General features: G+C 41.8%; 1 protein-coding gene across 1 annotated transcript; it reads left to right on the top strand.

Moving 5' to 3' along the window:
* Positions 1 to 5,718: 5,718 nt before the first annotated feature.
* On the top strand, positions 5,719 to 10,785 carry LOC134631861 (probable polypeptide N-acetylgalactosaminyltransferase 8). The gene is made up of 11 exons (XM_063480418.2): positions 5,719 to 5,896; positions 6,339 to 6,672; positions 6,813 to 6,979; positions 8,308 to 8,494; positions 8,661 to 8,858; positions 8,974 to 9,109; positions 9,294 to 9,479; positions 9,701 to 9,838; positions 9,959 to 10,051; positions 10,352 to 10,522; positions 10,666 to 10,785. Exons 1-11 carry the CDS (start codon positions 5,719 to 5,721, stop codon positions 10,783 to 10,785), a joined length of 1,908 nt encoding a protein of 635 aa, XP_063336488.2.
* Positions 10,786 to 17,392: the final 6,607 nt, after the last annotated feature.

The following is a 17,392-nucleotide window of genomic DNA, read 5'->3' as shown; positions in this document are numbered from 1 at the left end:
ACCACTGCCATAATCCTCACAGCCCGGACCAATCACACATCAGACTGCGGAGCAGAGCATGAAGGTGGTAAGGAGTTGATTATTCAGAGCCATCAAGTGGTTTATTATATATGATGTTTATGGTATATACATTACTATGCAAAAGTTTTAGGCAGGTGTGAAAAAATGCTGTAACCAAAGAAAACTTTCAGAAATATAAACGATTTTTTATTGGCCCCAAATGTATTCTGCAGCAGGACAACGACCCCAAACACACAGCCAAAGTCATAAAGAGCTATCTTCAGCGTAAAGAAGAACAAGAAGTCCTGGAAGTGATGGTACAGCTCCCACAGAGCCCTGATCTCAACATCATCTAGTGCAGTGGTTCCCAAACTTTTTTTGCTGGGCCCCCCTTTGTTTTACAAGAAAAATGTTGTTGATTGATGAAACTTATGCACAGTATCTGGTGGTTCCCCTGTCACTCTGAGCAGAGACTGAATGTCTGTTAGAGTCACAGTGTGAGTTTGGGGAACTGTTCTCCCTTGTTTTGGTGAAAAAAACTCTAATTGACAAGTGGAAAATGAGCATTCAGCTTCAGGTTAGAGAGTAAAGACCGAGCAGAGCGGTCAGAGTATGCAGGCAGAACTCACACAGTTATAAGGTGAACATACAAAATAACAAGAACATGACGCTCATCACGCTCGTGTTCATTCTTTATTCCAGCTCCACCGATGAAAAGAAAATCAAAACTAATATTATTGTTAAACAATAATGAGCTGTCAGATGAGGCCCCCATCGCCATCATAGTCAAGGTAGATTTTTTATGTGTCTTCTCAAATAAGTCCAGCAGGTGGTGCTATAGCACAGCTAAATTGTTGTAGATGAAGCTGTTTGTGACTTCAAGCAAAGACCTGTGGGATGGTGAATAGTTTCACATTTGAAGTTTCAATAGTTGCCCAGCCGATTAAATTTCCTGCATCACCTCTGAAGGAAAATTTCAGCTGACAGTCGGTATCATGAACTTTTTTGCCCTCTGAGGAGAGACCTCTTCAAACATGTTACCTCATGAGTGTGAGGTGTCACTATCCACAGTCTGACAGAGCCTGCATGCTCGCTTGCCCGGTCTTTTTTTTTTTCCAGTTGTACAAACATTTTTCACACGCTGCTTGTGCAGGAGATAGGGTGGAGATAGCACAGATGATCGGCACAGAGGACAGCATCATGGCCAGCTTTGCCCCGAGCCTGGAGGAGTGCCAGAAAGCCCAAACCTTCACACAGACTCAGGTATTTCATTGGTCAAGAGAGCCAGACCAGGCAAATGTTATTTCAAGCTTAAACAAAAAACTCTGGTCAGTTTAGTCCCCTGGAGTCGGCTTTAGGCTGGAGCTTTAATTATCTTTGAATTTTGATTTCCAAATACAATATACTAGTAATGTAAGAAAAAAGTGCTCAGTTCACTTTAAAGTAAGTTATATAACAAAACTGAAGGATCATTTGAAGCATGAGAAACCTGTAGTGAGGTTTTGAGGTGAATCTTTTTTTTTTTTTTTTTTTTTTTTTTTTTAAACCTGTCCCGTTTGGTTCTTTTGCCATCAGAATTATTGTCTAAAGGCGAAGAAAGATGCCCAACGGATTTACTTTACCAAATGGACCATCCCAGCCTTGCCGTAATGGTCCATTTGATTTACCTTTTATTGTTTATTTTATTTTATTTTATTTTTTTTTACTTGCTAGATACGGGACAGGGGAAAAGAAAAGGGAGAAAGAAAGAAGGGGGAAAAAACAAAACAAACAAAAAAAAAACCAGCGGAGAAGAGGGACGGGGATAAAGGGCAAAAAACAAAAACCAACAAAATAAGCAGACAAAAAATACATATATCGATCACCTGGATCACCTGTTGAGAAAGAAAAAAGAAAACAAGCAGAAGAAAACGAGAGTAATAGAATAAACAACATCACAATGATATATGGGAATATAACACTACATACTTAATATTAAACATTATTGTGCAGCACGTAAGATCGACAGCGCACAGTGTGCTTTGAGGTAGGAGCCAAAAAGGGTGTAGTTTGTGTGTGTGATCACCTGTGTGTACACCTGTGAGCATGAGCGCGCTTGTATTTAAAAGGTTCCTTAATGTAATGATCTGCTAGAGGGTGTGGGGGGCCACAGTCCCATCCTCCAGGGCATGAAGCAGGTATGGAGGAGATCAAAACTCCAGACATCCAGAGGCCCCCAGAACACAAGAGACCAAGGAAGACCAACAGAGGGGCAGCCGCGCCACTGTCCCAGAAAGAGCTGAGGAGAGTCCCAGATGAGGGATCACTCAGCAGCCGCGGAGCAGAAGCCAGGGGGGGTTGCAGTGACGTGCCCGTGAGCTCCGCCGGCAGCCAGCTGTGCCTGAGTGACCGAGCCCCAGGCCGAGAGGCCAAGGGCACCCCACCCCCGAAGTGGCCCGAGCGAGCCCCAGGTTCCAGGCCCCGATAAGCAGCCACCAAGGAGTGAGCCGGTGTGTACCCGGACGCCCACCCCCGGACACAAAGAACCACCAACGCATCGATGTCTGAGGGCGTCTGCCACCGGCAGGGGAAGTGGTGGGGGGAGATAGGCCTCCAAACCTTGGAGGGCCTGAGATGTCCCCAGAGAGGTGGCGTCTGATACCCAACCTGACATATAGACACAGACATACAGGCACACTCAAATACAAACATCCATTCCCACCCTCATGCTCTCATAGGCAATTACTCCACACTCAACCAACGTGGAGACAGACATAAAGAGACGCTGTACACACAATCACACTCCCCAAGCGTACTCTAAGAACCGGGTCTAGGTACCCTTGCCCCTGGAGGGGGAAACTGCACCCAGACCCAGGTGGTGTTACCCTTTTCCCTGCAGTGGGGAGAAGCAGACTGCCCCGACTCCGCAGCAGCAGGGAGGCCCCACACCCCAGACCCCAGTCGGACGGCCAACTCCTCCTCCTAGCCCCCCCGCTCCAGCAGGCCGCAGAGACCGGGGGTGTGAGAAGACTCCCCCTTGAGGTGTCTTGAGGTGAATCTTTGTGTTGTGGAGCAGATTTTTGCATCTGCTTTTTTAACTTGTTGTTCGAGGAATAGGTTGACTTTAAATACTTCTAAAGGCTGATACTTATACGTTTTGTTCAGAAGATGTCGTACACAAGTTAACAACTTTTTGTTTTCTTACACATTTTCACAAGTACAGTGCTAACATTTATGCTATTAAAGAACTACACCAGGGTAATAAGACTTGAACTTCACCACCACTAACAGGTGATATCCCAGGATAAGGTTACTGGGGCAACGACAGCGAGAACTTGAAGGTGATTATGAAGAACAGCTTCCTGGTCTTCATAATCAAAGAGAGGGGCTCAGCTGTCAACTGATCACCACCTGATGGTGAGTTGGATCAGGTGGCAGGGGAGGATGCTGGACAGACCTGGTGCACCCAAACATATAGTGATGGTGCTCTGGAAACACACTCCTTGGTGGCAGAGAACTCAGGGTGGATGAGGTCCACCCGGAGTTCCTGAAGGCTCTGGATGTTGTAGGGCTGTCTGGGTTTACACGCCTCTGCAATGTTGCGTGGAGGTCAGGGTTGGTACCTCTGGACTGGCAGACTGGGGTAATGGTTTCCATCTTTAAGAAGTGGGACCGGAGGGTGTGTTCCAACTACAGGGAGATCACGCTCCTCAGCCTCCCTGGGAAAGTCTATGCCATGGTGCAGGAAAGGAGAGTCCATCCGTTAGTCGAACCTCGGATACAGGAGGAAAAATGCAGTTTTCGTCCTTGGCATTGAACATTGGTCCAGCTCTTTATCTTCGCAAGGATCCTTGAAGGTGCATGGGAGTTTGCCCAACCAGTCTACAGGTGTTTTGTGGACTTGGAGAAGGCATTCGACCATGTCTCTCGGAGTGTCCTGTGGGAGGTGCTGCGAGAGTATGGGGTGTCTGGCCCATTGCTACGGGCCATTCAATCCCTATACAACTGTTGCAAGAGCCTGGTTTGCATAGCTGGCAATAAGTCAGACACGTTTCCGGTGGGTGATGGGCCCTGCCAGGGCTGCCCTTTGTCACAGATTCTGTTCATAACTTTTATGGACAGGATTTCTAGGCGCAGCCAAGTGGCGGACAGCTTCCACTTAGGCTATGTCCACACTAGCCCGACAGATTTGAAAACGGCGTTTTCAGTCGTTTTCACAGAGTTGTGCGTCCACATTGAAATGGACGAAAACGTTATGTTCCAGTACTGCGCATGCGTGAAACGCAAAAAGATTCGACCTCATTTCTGTCTGCCGCTTATTTACTTTCCGGCTCTTTGAAACGTCGCGGCAAAATGTTGAGGAAAAACACAGAGTTTTTAAAATGGACTAACAATTAGGTGGAGTTGTTGCTGCGAGTAACACAAAAGTAAAAAGTTGCAAAAGCGAGTGAGAATTAAAGAATTTGAAGAAAAGCTATCTGGAGCATGTACAGACTGATATCTTTAATAGGGCTGTCAAAATTGAGAGCAAACAAAACAACTGCTGTATAATGCACTCCGCTATCTTAGTTTAATTAATGCGTCATCATTTTGGAAAGTCTCCGTTTTCGCTGTCCACACTGCGATGCGAAATCACCGTTTTCAAATGTATGCGATTTCAAGAACATTTTCAAAACGCTGCATTTTCCATCAGTGAAAACGCCGTCTCAGTGTGGACGGGAGGCCAAAACGGAGAGAAAATTATGCATTTTCAAACGAAAACGCATTAGTGTGGACGTAGCCTAGGTGGCCTCAGAATCTTATCGCTGCTTTTTGCGGATGATGTGGTTCTGTTGGCTTCATCATCTAACCTCCACCTTGCTTTGGAATGGTTCACAGCCCAGTGTGAAGCAGTGGGAATAAGAATCAGCACCTCCAAATCTGAGGCCATGGTTCTCAGCAGGAAAAGGGTGGAGTGCCTACTCCGGGTCAGGGACGAGTTCCTGTCCCAAGTGGAGGAGTTTAAGTGTCTCGGGGTCTTGTTGAGTGATGTGAGAAGGGAGCCAGAGATTGACAGATGGATTGGTGCTGCCGTGACGCTGATGAAAAGAGTGATGTTTTTGTTTCATATGCCTTTTGTCTGTGAACTATGATACTGGGTGAGTTTAACATATGTTTCAGATAGTTATGATAGGTGCAGATTAGAATTGCAGAGCCTAAGATGCTCAGACATCAAGTAACGAGACAACAGAAGTTACATGTTACCCAAACAATTAACAATTGACAGCCAGTAAACAATATTACAATATGTTCAAAGCGTATATACACAACAGTTGTCTATTCATTGAGCAGTATGTTAAAAATGAAGGTTTGACATTGCAGGTGTTTTGTTAAAGGAGCTGTTTGACATCAGTGCAGACCAGGATCACGTTTGCCCGTAATGGGCGGGCAGGGATGCCAAAGAGTCTGCTCGTGTAGAGTTAACTCAACGGTTTGATGCAATGCAAAGTATTGCAGGTACAGACTAGTCGATCCTGTCAGGTCAGTAGCTTGTTATGCATATTCTCTCAGGTGTTATTATTTCATTAGGCATCCTATGAGTTATCACTATGAGGATAGCGTTAATAAACCAGCTATTGTTTTTACTTGGGATAATTCTAAGCTGAATGTAAGTGCATCAAAGTTGGTAGATTTCACCAATTCAAGCTAAGTGTGTCTAAAGTTTTGTTTTGCTGACTAGGAGGTCAGTGTGTTATCACTATGAGGGGAACGTGGAAAAAGCGGCCATTCTTTTTATCGGGGACCATAGTCGGCCTCTTCTTTTTGGGCATGTTTCTGAAGAACGGATACCAGCCTGGTGTGGATACCAATAAAGATTTGGACACACCGCGTATGATCAAGAGTTTTTCCAACCTGGAGGCAAGCATCAGCAATCTAAGTGAGTTCAGTCACATATTAATATTAATTATTATTTCATGGTACACATAGTATTTGCACCACAAATGAGGAGAGATCCAGTAATAAAAGGAGCTGAAATCAGAAATAAGTTGAGAGGCAGCAAAGGGGATTGGCTGCACACATATTGAAGATGTGACAACAAGTTGTAAGAATATTTATTATTAAAAGAAGGGAAAAAATACAAATGACAGTCATGGAATAATCTATGTGTAGTTATAAAAAAAGATAAATGGCTTTTAACTGAACTTTTGTTATTAATGACAGATGAGGTCAAATTATAACAGGTGTTTGTACTTTTACTATCAATGTGTTTTATGTTGTAATTTTCACATTATTTTGTGCAGTGTGTTTGTTTTGTTTAGTAGGAATATTAACTGTTCCATTTCCTTGATCATGTTTTTGCTCGTTTTTTTCTACTGAAGACGATGCACTCAGACGTTTTGAGAAAAAGCAGGATGTCATGCAGCAAAAGTTGGAAGAGGACAGAGACAGACACAGAAAACCAGCAGAGGTCCAACAGCAAGCAGAGAAGCAGAAGGAAGGTGATGCAAATATCCAACCCCAAAATGAGGCAACCCGAATGAAAAAGCCTAAGAAACTGTTCCCTAAGTCATACTTGTTCAAGAAATGGGGGGAAGATCTCTCTGAGGATGACCAGAGAGAGGCTCAGAACCTGTATGAGAAGTATGGGTACAATGTTTTTCTGAGCGACCGCCTCCCTCTGGATCGACCTCTTCCAGATACCAGAGATCCTCGGTACAACCTTTATTTTTCATGACTTTAATCTTTCATTCTCTCTCGTGTACATTAAAAAAAATCCAGTTTATTTCTTGCTAAAATATCTCATATTTCTGATCAAATACAGTGGTATTTCATATCATTCTTTGAATAAATAGGTGTTTGAAAAAGAGTTACCCCAAGGACCTGCCAAGTTTCAGTGTGGTGCTCATCTACCTGGATGAAGCCCTGTCTGTTCTCCAAAGAGCCCTGCGCAGCATCATCGACCGCACTCCTAAAAACCTGCTGAAGGAGATAATAATGGTGGATGACAATAGTTCTAATGGTAAGTTGGTTATTTTAAAAAACAACTGTAATTATAGACCATGCAAATTAGGGCTGTGCAATATGACCAAAATCTCATATCCCGATATAAGACATCTATCGTCCGATAACGATATAAATCACAAAACTTTCACATTTTCTGAAAATTCTGTGGATCTCGGGCAGCTCGACTTGCGTGAAGTGTTTCCAGCTGGGCGTCGTGTACCTGGAGTCGAATGTTTTAACCGATGCATGAAAGTATACATTTTTAGATATCAGTTGTAACTGACGCTGTTTTCTTTGTGAGTATTTATTACACGGCGTGCTGCGGGGAAAAGCCTGTTCTAACGTTTGAATCTAAGGTTTATTTTTTAGCACCTGACGGCTCTTTTTTGCCTCTCATCTGTAAATACTCTGAATACTCTTTCACGTGATTCAGTTTATTTTGAAAAGTTTTAACAGGATCTTGAGCTTTATTGTGAAAGGTTTCTGTGGAAAATAAATAAGCGGACACGGGATGGTGTTGCTAACGACAACGTATAAAAAACAGGCGCTTGTCCGTCCGCAGTGTGGTTATATTAAATATAAGAGAAAGAGAGAACTTTAAGAAACAATTATATCGCCACTACAGTGACCATCAAAACAATGAAAAAATATTGCCGTAAACAGTTTATTTTGCGACACCACGAAACAAACGATAGCGTAAAATGAAACGATAGATGTTTTTATATCTTCATCCAATATATATCGTTATATCGAACAGCCCTACTGCAAATTACTGCAAATGAGTGCAGACTGAATGCAGAATGAATGTACCTGTTGTCTTATGTGCCTCTCACATTACTTTTCTGTCATGTCTACCAGTTCAAACTAATCATGAAAAGCTATGTAAGGATTATCTGTTAGATGTAAAAAAAAAAAAAAAAACTAAAAAAAAACACTTCTAATGATTCACAAGCTATTTACAAATATCTCATTAAAAACCACTGAATTTCATCATATTTGATCACTCTGATCAATTAACCTTTAAAACAGTGCTTTTGCAAATGCACTTCTCCTGCAGAGGCTGTGACATGTCACACATGTTTGTGATCAAACCAGTTTTATTGCTTTGCTCAATTAAATTCATCCAGCCAGCCAGTTTCTTCTACTTATCTAGTTCAGGGTGACAGGATGCCTGAAGCCTCTCCCACTAGTCATACAGCAAGAGACAGTGTACACTCTGAATGGGTCTCCAGTCTGTTGCTGGCAGAGGTTTAAATCACTTACTATAGTATCACTGACCCAGCTGAAAACTCAGGGAACAGCAAAATAAATTCTACAAAGAATAATTTTCTCTGTACAATTCAGAAAATCTGAAGGGTGACCTTGACATGTATCTGAAGTTGCTTGAGCAGGAGAACCCTAATCTCCGTATTGTGAGAGTGAGGCACAGTGAGCAGAGAGGTCTCGCTTATGCCAGAGTATCCGGGTGGAGGGCTGCTACTGCTGACGTGGTGGCCATCCTGGACGCACACATTGAAGTCCATGAGATGTGGTAGGAACATGACAAAGTTCATGCTTTCATTTATTTGTTTATGTGTTATATTTTCTTTTATGAGGACATGTTTTAGATGCAATAGCTGGGTGTGTGCTCACATTGAAGTCTTTAAGTGTCTAATTTAAATGTATTACATGTAACTTTTTTCCCCTCCTTCATACAGGGCTGAACCTCTGCTGACACAGATTAAAGCTGACAGAACTGTGGTGGTTTCCCCGGTGTTTGATAAAGTCAGCTTTGATGATCTCAGTGTTATTAAATATTATCCCAGTGCACACGCCTTCGACTGGGCTCTGTGGTGCATGTATGAGAGTTTTACACCCGAGTATTACAAACTTAATGACAGTTCACTGCCTGGCAAGTAAGTTCAAGTGAAATCAGTGTTTAACCAAAATAACAGCCTTATTATCTCTGTTATTATTATTATTTCGAATTATTTTTAATTATAATAACAATATAAAGTAGTTGTAAAAAAGAGTTCTTTTCTTTGACTTTGGGAGTCCATCTGTCATGGGGATCCTGGTTGCTGATAGAAAGTTTCTGGGGGAAATTGGAGGCCTTGATGAAGGAATGAAAGTGTATGGTGGAGAAAATGTTGAGCTGGGAATTCGTGTGAGTAAAGATCACATAGAGTTATAACATTCTCTTACATAATAATGATTTTAAAGAATAGTTGTGGAGCTGGACCTGCTGGATTTTGTTATAGTCCTCAGGTCATTTAAAATGCCTTTTTTTACCCTTGCACAGTCACGAGTGATCAATTATCTAAATTTTACAGTACACTTTCTTCATGTAGGTATGGACATGTGGAGGCAGTGTTGAAGTTGTTCCATGTTCCAAGATCGCCCACATCGAGAGGGCCCACAAGCCCTACATGCATGATCTGAGACCTGTCATGAAGAGAAATGCCCTCAGAGTTGCAGAGATCTGGATGGATGAATACAAGCACAATGTTAACTTGGCTTGGAATTTGCCATTTGAGGTGTTTTGAGGCACTGACACAAACAGCAAATTATGTTTTCTCTAAAGGATATTTTATTCTCCTACTTACATGATGCAAAACTCAGTGGTTAACTAGCAGCTTCATGAAGCTTTGAGTGCTCTTTGTGTTTTTAACATCGACATTTAACGAAAATCGTTCTTCAGATTCTTCCTCAGTCACAATCTATGAATCGATTCACATGTTTTTCTTTGTTCCTGCAGAATCATGGAATTGACATAGGCGACATTTCAGAGAGGAAGAAACTCAGAGAAAGGCTGAACTGTAAACCTTTCAAATGGTACCTGGATAATGTGTATCCTAAGCTGGATCCCTGGGATGATCTAGTCGCATATGGAGGAGTAAGTTTACTTTTCTGTGTTGCTTAGTATGTTTGGTGCACTGGAGTCCTGTGGGATGTGTGGGAATCTGTATGTTTCCATGATTTGCTTGTATCCATCATAATATTCTCCTGATGACAGATGAAGAACCTTGATGCTGACATGTGCCTAGACCAAGGTCCAGTACCAGGTCACACACCGATTGCCTACAACTGCCACTATTATGTTTCTCAAGTAAGTGAAGTAGCGACATGTTTGTCCAGAATCATGATTATCAGAGGTGCATTTGTAAAGTTCAAATGAAAACAGAAGCAGTTTTCATAGAAGCAGTCCAAAGTTGAATAGGGAAATATTCCTCAAAGAGGGCGGAGCCAAATTCAGATTATGTGTATTTATTATGTATGTTAACAGACAAAGGTACAGGTGCTTATGATTATCCCCTGTGGTCTGAAACCCTGTTGTCTGTGTCATTTGTTTGACTTTTTTACATCTTAATCACATTTTGACCTTTGTCTCTTTTATCTTTCTTTTAAGTTAGCATATTATCATGGAACAGGTGAGCTCTACATTGGCGGAATGACGTCACATAAGTACAGTGACAATAAATGTTTAGCTGACATGGGCACACAAGAAACGGAGCCTGGCCTGTACAACTGTAAGGAGGCTATGCAGAAAGGAATGGGGATATACTGGGACTTCACTCAGGTACTACATAATGAAGTTGTTGTTTTTTTTTTAAGTTGAAGTTGTGGTTGTGCTATTTGGAACACAATTATGGTTGAATCACCTTAGGGTGACTCATCACTACACAAACTGTCAGAATTTATAACACTTAGTTTTCTTTCCAGGGTAAAGAACTGAAGAACAGACAGACAAAGAGATGCCTGGAAATTAAAAACCAGAAACTTCTATTACAGGAATGTACAGGTCAAAGATGGCAAAGTCAAAACATAGTCAAACCCTTTTAAAGTGTGTTTGAGCTCTGCTCATACGCCAGTATATAAATTACACCTGGATGCTCTTTTGAGGACCTAAATTAATTTTGGTGCAAATATTTCCAATTTGAAAGTTGTCATTTTAAAGAAATACCCTAAAAATGTAATTTGATTTTTAGTCTATAATAGAACAGAAAAATGGGAGATAGTTACAGAGTTTTGCCCTTGTGGCAGGGGGTTTCCAGTTATATGTGCCCTTACTAGAAGCGTATTCACATATTCTGTCCCAGGACACATAAAACTAAAACTCCAGCTTGGAAATTTAGGGCTTAAAGCATTTTTGTTAAAGTACAGTGAATTTGAACACCATTAAAAACTTTTTATTAACATATATTTGAGAAAAAAAAACATAAATGAAATAAATACCAAATAAGGAATATCATTTAATTCAAAATATTTAATTCAAACATGACTCAATAAATATATGTATACTTTTGGTAAATAGAGGTTCTTCTTGTTCTCTCAGGTCTTTTTTTTAATCAATTAAAAAAAATAGACCTATAATTGGTTCTTGTTGCAGTTGGGTATGCAGCTGAATCTTTTTTAAAATGTTCAGTTTTTGTCTGTGGAGGACTTGGTTATCTAAAATAAAAATGGACATGTTTATATTTACAAATTCTCAAGTACTTGGAAATTTAACTCGTGAAACTGGCTACTGTGTGATTTTTATTTTTCCTTTAACTCAGTAAAGGTGCATCCCAGCATAGACTTTGCTGCAGTTGCAGAAAGAAACCTTGTTTGGAAATAGAAGCCTGTACCAGAAGTTAGATGAATTGGTTAGGGAATTATGCTGAGCTTAAAGCCAAAGTACGCGGGTGGCTTGATGGAGCCTTGAATGAAGCCTGACTAACAAGGGAGAGGCAGAAATGGAAGTAGCTAATACAGTTTCGTTACAGTTGCTAAACAATTGGAAAAGTAAATATGAATAACAAATAACCACCTCCTGTATAAATATGTTTTTTCCAGTCAATGTCCTAGTTGAATGTTTAATTTTCAGTAGCATGAGTTTCAGTTTAACATCTTTGTTGGCTGATATTTATCGGCCATGACGAACAGCCACTTGAGAGGGTGTCATCATCAGCCAAATGCTATTGATGATGGCTGGGCCTACTTAAAAGTTGTACACAGATCATTTTACTCTTTTGCAAATCATACTTTGTGCTTGTGGCTTATATTATACACATTTTATACACCCTTTTAAGATTGCTTTCACTTAGGAGTGGGCGGTTTAAACGGTATACGGTAGAAACAATATAAATTTGGCCAGCGGTAGAGATTTTGTCTATACCGCTCTACTGCGATAGCGCATGTTGATGGTGTCATCAAGCAGCGGCTGTTTTGGTCGAAAGCATTGCAGCGGCTGCAAACAATATCATCTGCAAATTATGCCGGGCAAAGAGCAAAGAGACGAAGCACTTTTGGAATATGGGGAAAGCCAAAAACTGCGCTTCCTCCGCTTCCGTACCATTGATTCATTAATGTTGAATTCTCTGGCAGCTGCTCTATTCTCATGTTGTTGCAGTATATTAATGACTAACCTCGTATTGTGGATGGATTATCTCAGTTGTTCTCCTGACTGAAGTTTGGTCCGTTTACAGCATCCTGCCATGCAATTGCATTTGTCTCTAACCATCAGGAACCCTCACGTTAACTTTTATCGAGTGGAAAAAAAAGTTAGCATTCATCCTCCAGCTTCACTGTGCTAATGCAATCACATAGGACATCATTATATATCAGCTAGTCCAACTTCAGTAACCCTACAAACATCACTGCTGTTTAGTTTTCTCTCTTCATTTATGTTGGAAGTGATAGCAGAGCTGTACGTTTGAATTTTTTTTAGAAATCTCTCAGTCAGAACATGCTATATCATGTTTAGGAGGAAACTAGCTCACAGTGGACGTAAATGGCTTCTTTCACTCCTCTTTCAATCCATCTGCCCTCTCTGTCCAAAATGTGAACATTGGCATCCTTGAAAGAGTGACCTTTGTCCTTTAGATGCAGATGGACTGCTGAGTCTTGTCCTGTGGAGGTGGCTCTTCTATGTTGTGCCATGTGCTTGTGAAGTGGCTGTTTGGTCTCTCCAGTGTAGAGGTCTGGGCATTCCTCGCTGCACTGTACAGCATACACCACATTGTTAAGTTTGTGTTTAGGAGTTTTGTCTTTCAGGTGAACCAGTTTCTGTCTGAGTGTGAGCGACCATCTTTGAACAGAGGCGATGGTTTACGACACCAACTGTCTGCCATCTATAATCCAGTTTTGAGATCCCTTCCCAGACGCCTTAACGCCCACTCACATCCTGGGCCATCTGACCTCAGGAAATCACATGATAGGGTGGGGCCAGGTTTGATTGATTGATTGATTGATTATACTTTATTCATCCCGAGGGAAATTGGGTTAAGGCTGCCAGCCGTGCCAGCGCCGTCTTACCCTTCCGACCATACATACATTACACAAACATCACATGGGGAAGACAGGTCAGAGGGGTATAACATGGAAAAGCACAACATGAGGAAAGATAAGGAGAAAAAAATAACTCCCCCCAGACTGAGCTCCAACAGGGAGATCAGTTTGAGAACAGAAAAAAAAAACACCTCTGCACATAGCACATGAAAAAACTCTTAATACACCAAAGAAACACATGACAAGCAACAGGGATGGGTAAAGGGTGAGAGACAGCCGATGTAGACAGTACATCCGGGCCTGCAGCCTATGCGCTGGTCTCCATGATCCACCGTCAGCATCGGAAGGGAATAAGCGTCGAAGGCGTTTGGAGGGGGGAGGGGGAATGAGTGTATATCTGCATGTGTATATGTCTGTGTGCGTGTGTGTGTATGTGTCCAGAGTTCAGCTGAGACAGTGTCCTTCGCCCTGCCAGGCTAAGTAAACAGTCTTCCAGCCAACCCAGGTGGCCTCGCATAGAATGGGAAGAACAGTCTAAACACAGTCCGTAATCAGGGTGTTGTTGTTCAGCTCCAGCCTTGAGACCGCAGCTGGCGCCGAGGGGGTATCCGCATGAAGTGATGGTGGTTTTTACTTTATTGCCAACAACTCATATGAATTTCAAAGCTGTTCTAATAGTCCGACACTGGTCTCTCAATCTCCCGTTGGAGAGCCGCGAGCTTCTCCATGATGTTATCAGACTTACGATCTGTGATGTTGTCATTCTTGATGTAATCCAGTTTGCACTCAGAGGTCTTGTTCTGAGTATTCACGGCAGCCGTGAGCTTCTCCAAGATCTTATCCGTGCTGCACTCAATGAGCCCATTTTGAGAAACTCACGCCTCGTTTCACAGTGAGCTCACCCGAAACCCTGGCTGATTGTGACCCACACCTTGGCTCATGTGATTAGGTAGAGGATCATCAGGGGGTCCTTTGTCCCTCTTTGGGGGGAAACTCCCACTGGGTTTAAACTTGGGAACTCTCCACCATTTGACCCTTAGAACTGAAGAAGCTTCTTGGATGAGAGGTGAAACGTCTTCAAGCATCTTAAAGAAGTCCAGACGCTTTTCTTTCCAAACTCCTTAGACTACGATGACCTGGATGACTGAGAACCTTCACAGACAAATTTAAATTGTGCTAACTCACTTTGTTCAACACAGCCCAGAGTAACATTAAAAAATAAAACATATTGGAACTAATTTTGTTAATCACAAGAACAACTCGAGCATCGTTTTGGGGAGCTTACAACTTGTGCGGTGCCTCTGAGGCCAGTGTGAGGTTGTGCGGCAGATCTCGGCGTGGAAGCTGAGGGTCCAGCCAGCCGCATCACCCCCACAGTGCAGACTTCGCTATCCGCACAGAGCGTTTCTGCTGTGGCTTAGGCAAAAGAAAATTGCACGTCTTTAAACTATTGTTGTTCCTACTTAGTGAGTTCCCTAGCTACTTCTTTACAATGTGAATAAACTATTTGAACAAAAAAAATGTATCATAGATTTAAAGACACGTCTTAATTGTCTTAACTTTCCCGAATTTCAAGGATGGGTCGGGTGTACCCTTGGTGGCCCAACTTATCCCAGAATTCAAGTGCGGCCCAGCCAATTCCAGTATCCATCAATGGCGGCAGCTACTTAGTTGTAATATGACTCTTATTACTCTTTGCAATTATTTAATAACTAAATTAGTATTTATAATATTTTTATAATAATATAAAGACTACTTTTCAAACGCGGTAATGGCGGAGGAGCGCGGCTAAAGAGTTTGAAATATTCCTCTTTCTGGGTCACAAAATAAACGTAACATATTTTCAGGCGAAAATGTAGGTGTGTCAATTTCAAATATCTGCTCAGTTTATCAAGACATCAAATATTTGCAAGAGTGCTCCAATGTTTTCAGAAAGGTCTTACTCACCAGCTCGATAGCTGACCGGGTGGTCAAGGCTCACTAGAGCCGTTGAGAACACCGGACTCCCAGCACATTGTTTTCATACCCACCGCGGTCTTTCGCTACTCAGGTTAAACATGATATATAAGTCACTTAGATCAGCGGTCCCCAACCTTTTTTGCGCTACGGACCGGTTTATGCCCGACAATATTTTCACGGACCGGCCTTTAAGGTGTCACGGATAAATACAACAAAATAAAACTAGTACCGGTACCGAAAAAAGATTTATTCATAACACACGTGAAAAGACCCAGGAAAATCGAGTTAATGACAAAAACGATAACAAAATAACGCTGAAAACTAGAGATGGACCGATCCGATATTACGTATCGGTATCCGTCCGATACTGACCTAAATTACTGGATCGGATATCGGTGAGAAATAAAAAATGTAATCCGATCCATTAAATATCAAAAAAACACCTCACAAAACTTGCAACACAGCGTAACTCGGCTCATAACCGTAGCACGTCGGAGCAGTGTGCATCACGTGATAGAGCGGCTGCGTGCCTGGAGCCTTGCTAGCAATCCGGCATTTCATCTCCAAGGAAGTTATCCCAGAGAGAAGTAAAGCAAGTGTGTAAGTTCATCTGTGAATGTTTGTACAGCGTTCCCACGTTAAGCTTAACAACCGATATATGGAGCGACTGCCTCTCTCTCTCTCTCCCTCTCCTGCCGCTACTTCATGAAACTGCTTAATGATCAGCTGATCGGCTTTTCTGTCGCGAGTCCGTCTCTCTTCTTTGTTTTTGGCCCACTTTGCACCAGAAAGAGGAAACCAGCGGCTGAACAACAGCAGCACGTTTAACCTTGATAAGCTGTTGTTAGAATTTATTTAATATTACTTTCTAGACCAGGATTCTTTTCTACGTAGCTGACGGCTGGTAACTGTGCAGGGGCGGATCTAGCAAAGTTTAGCCAGGGGGGCCGATAGGGCATGAACAGGGAAAAGGGGGCACAAAGACATACTTTTCTTTCTTATTCTCATTTAAAATGTCTAGCTTTTAATAAATAGATATCCGAATCTTACACCCAAAGTTTTAATCTGATGTAAAATGTATAGAAGTCCATTACTGTATATAATAACTATTAAGTCTAATATACCCTAGTAAGCTATAGTGCTTTTTCCTTTGGGAAGATACCATCTGTGCAGTTTGCAATTCTGTTGAAGAAAGATGTTGAATATATTTAGTTATTCTTGAAAAATAATTTAATTCTGTGCATTTTTTTTTTCACACTGCATCAAATAAAAGTTGATTACTTCGATTAAGCATCACGAGGCAGAGGGTGGTTACCTATTTTTTTTTTTGCTGGGAGTTTGCAACCCTATTAGTTAGGTTGCTTAATATTTCTGCTAAGTACTCTTTAAAATACCAGAATAGGAAGGATGGTGCAGGTTTAAGTTTATTAGATTGATCAGTGTTGCTGAACTATGAAATATTTTGGGTGCAGTGTATATTTTACATACAGGTATAACAGAATAGCTTTAGTGTTGTTGTTTATTTAAACTTGAGTATGAACTTATACGAAATGCAGCAATATATTAAAAAACAATTTTATTGATTAAAAAACACACTATATCGGATTCATATCGGTATCGGCAGATATCTAAATTTATGATATCGGTATCGGACATAAAAAAGTGGTATCGTGCCATCTCTACTGAAAACCGATAAAAACCCTGAAAACCATACATTTCACACCTGAGCCTCAACTCTCGCGGCCCGGTACCAAACGACTCACGGACCGGTACCGGTCCGAGGCCCGGGGGTTGGGGACCGCTGACTTAGATAACTTAAAAATGTTACTGTTTGGCTTTTTTCTGTATTTTATTTGTTCCTGAGTAAATCAGTTTGGCTGAGACTAAAGTTATAGTTTTCACACAGCTGAATAAACGTCAAACAGAAAACTCATTAAACAGAAGCGTGAGATGGTCGAGAGTTTACTCCAGTTCCTGTTATATTTTAGATAACAAGGAGCAGACGGATGATTTTACTAAACTCCACCGAGACAGCGGTGGCGCAAAACTGAAGGCTATACCATCCCATCTCACAGCCTCGCACTTCCGGCCTTCTCGGCCCACGTAGACCATGAAGGCCGGGTCCTCCAAAGGATGCAGCCCCGGAATTGAGACACAGCTACACAGAGTGTGTGCTGACGACTAACTGAAAAGTTGGTAAACTTTGTGCCAAAATGTACAA

Source organism: Pelmatolapia mariae, linkage group LG7 (genome assembly GCF_036321145.2).
Source record: "Pelmatolapia mariae isolate MD_Pm_ZW linkage group LG7, Pm_UMD_F_2, whole genome shotgun sequence".
NCBI classification, from domain to species: Eukaryota; Metazoa; Chordata; class Actinopteri; order Cichliformes; family Cichlidae; genus Pelmatolapia; species Pelmatolapia mariae.
This window is presented reverse-complemented; position numbering and strand designations above follow the sequence as displayed.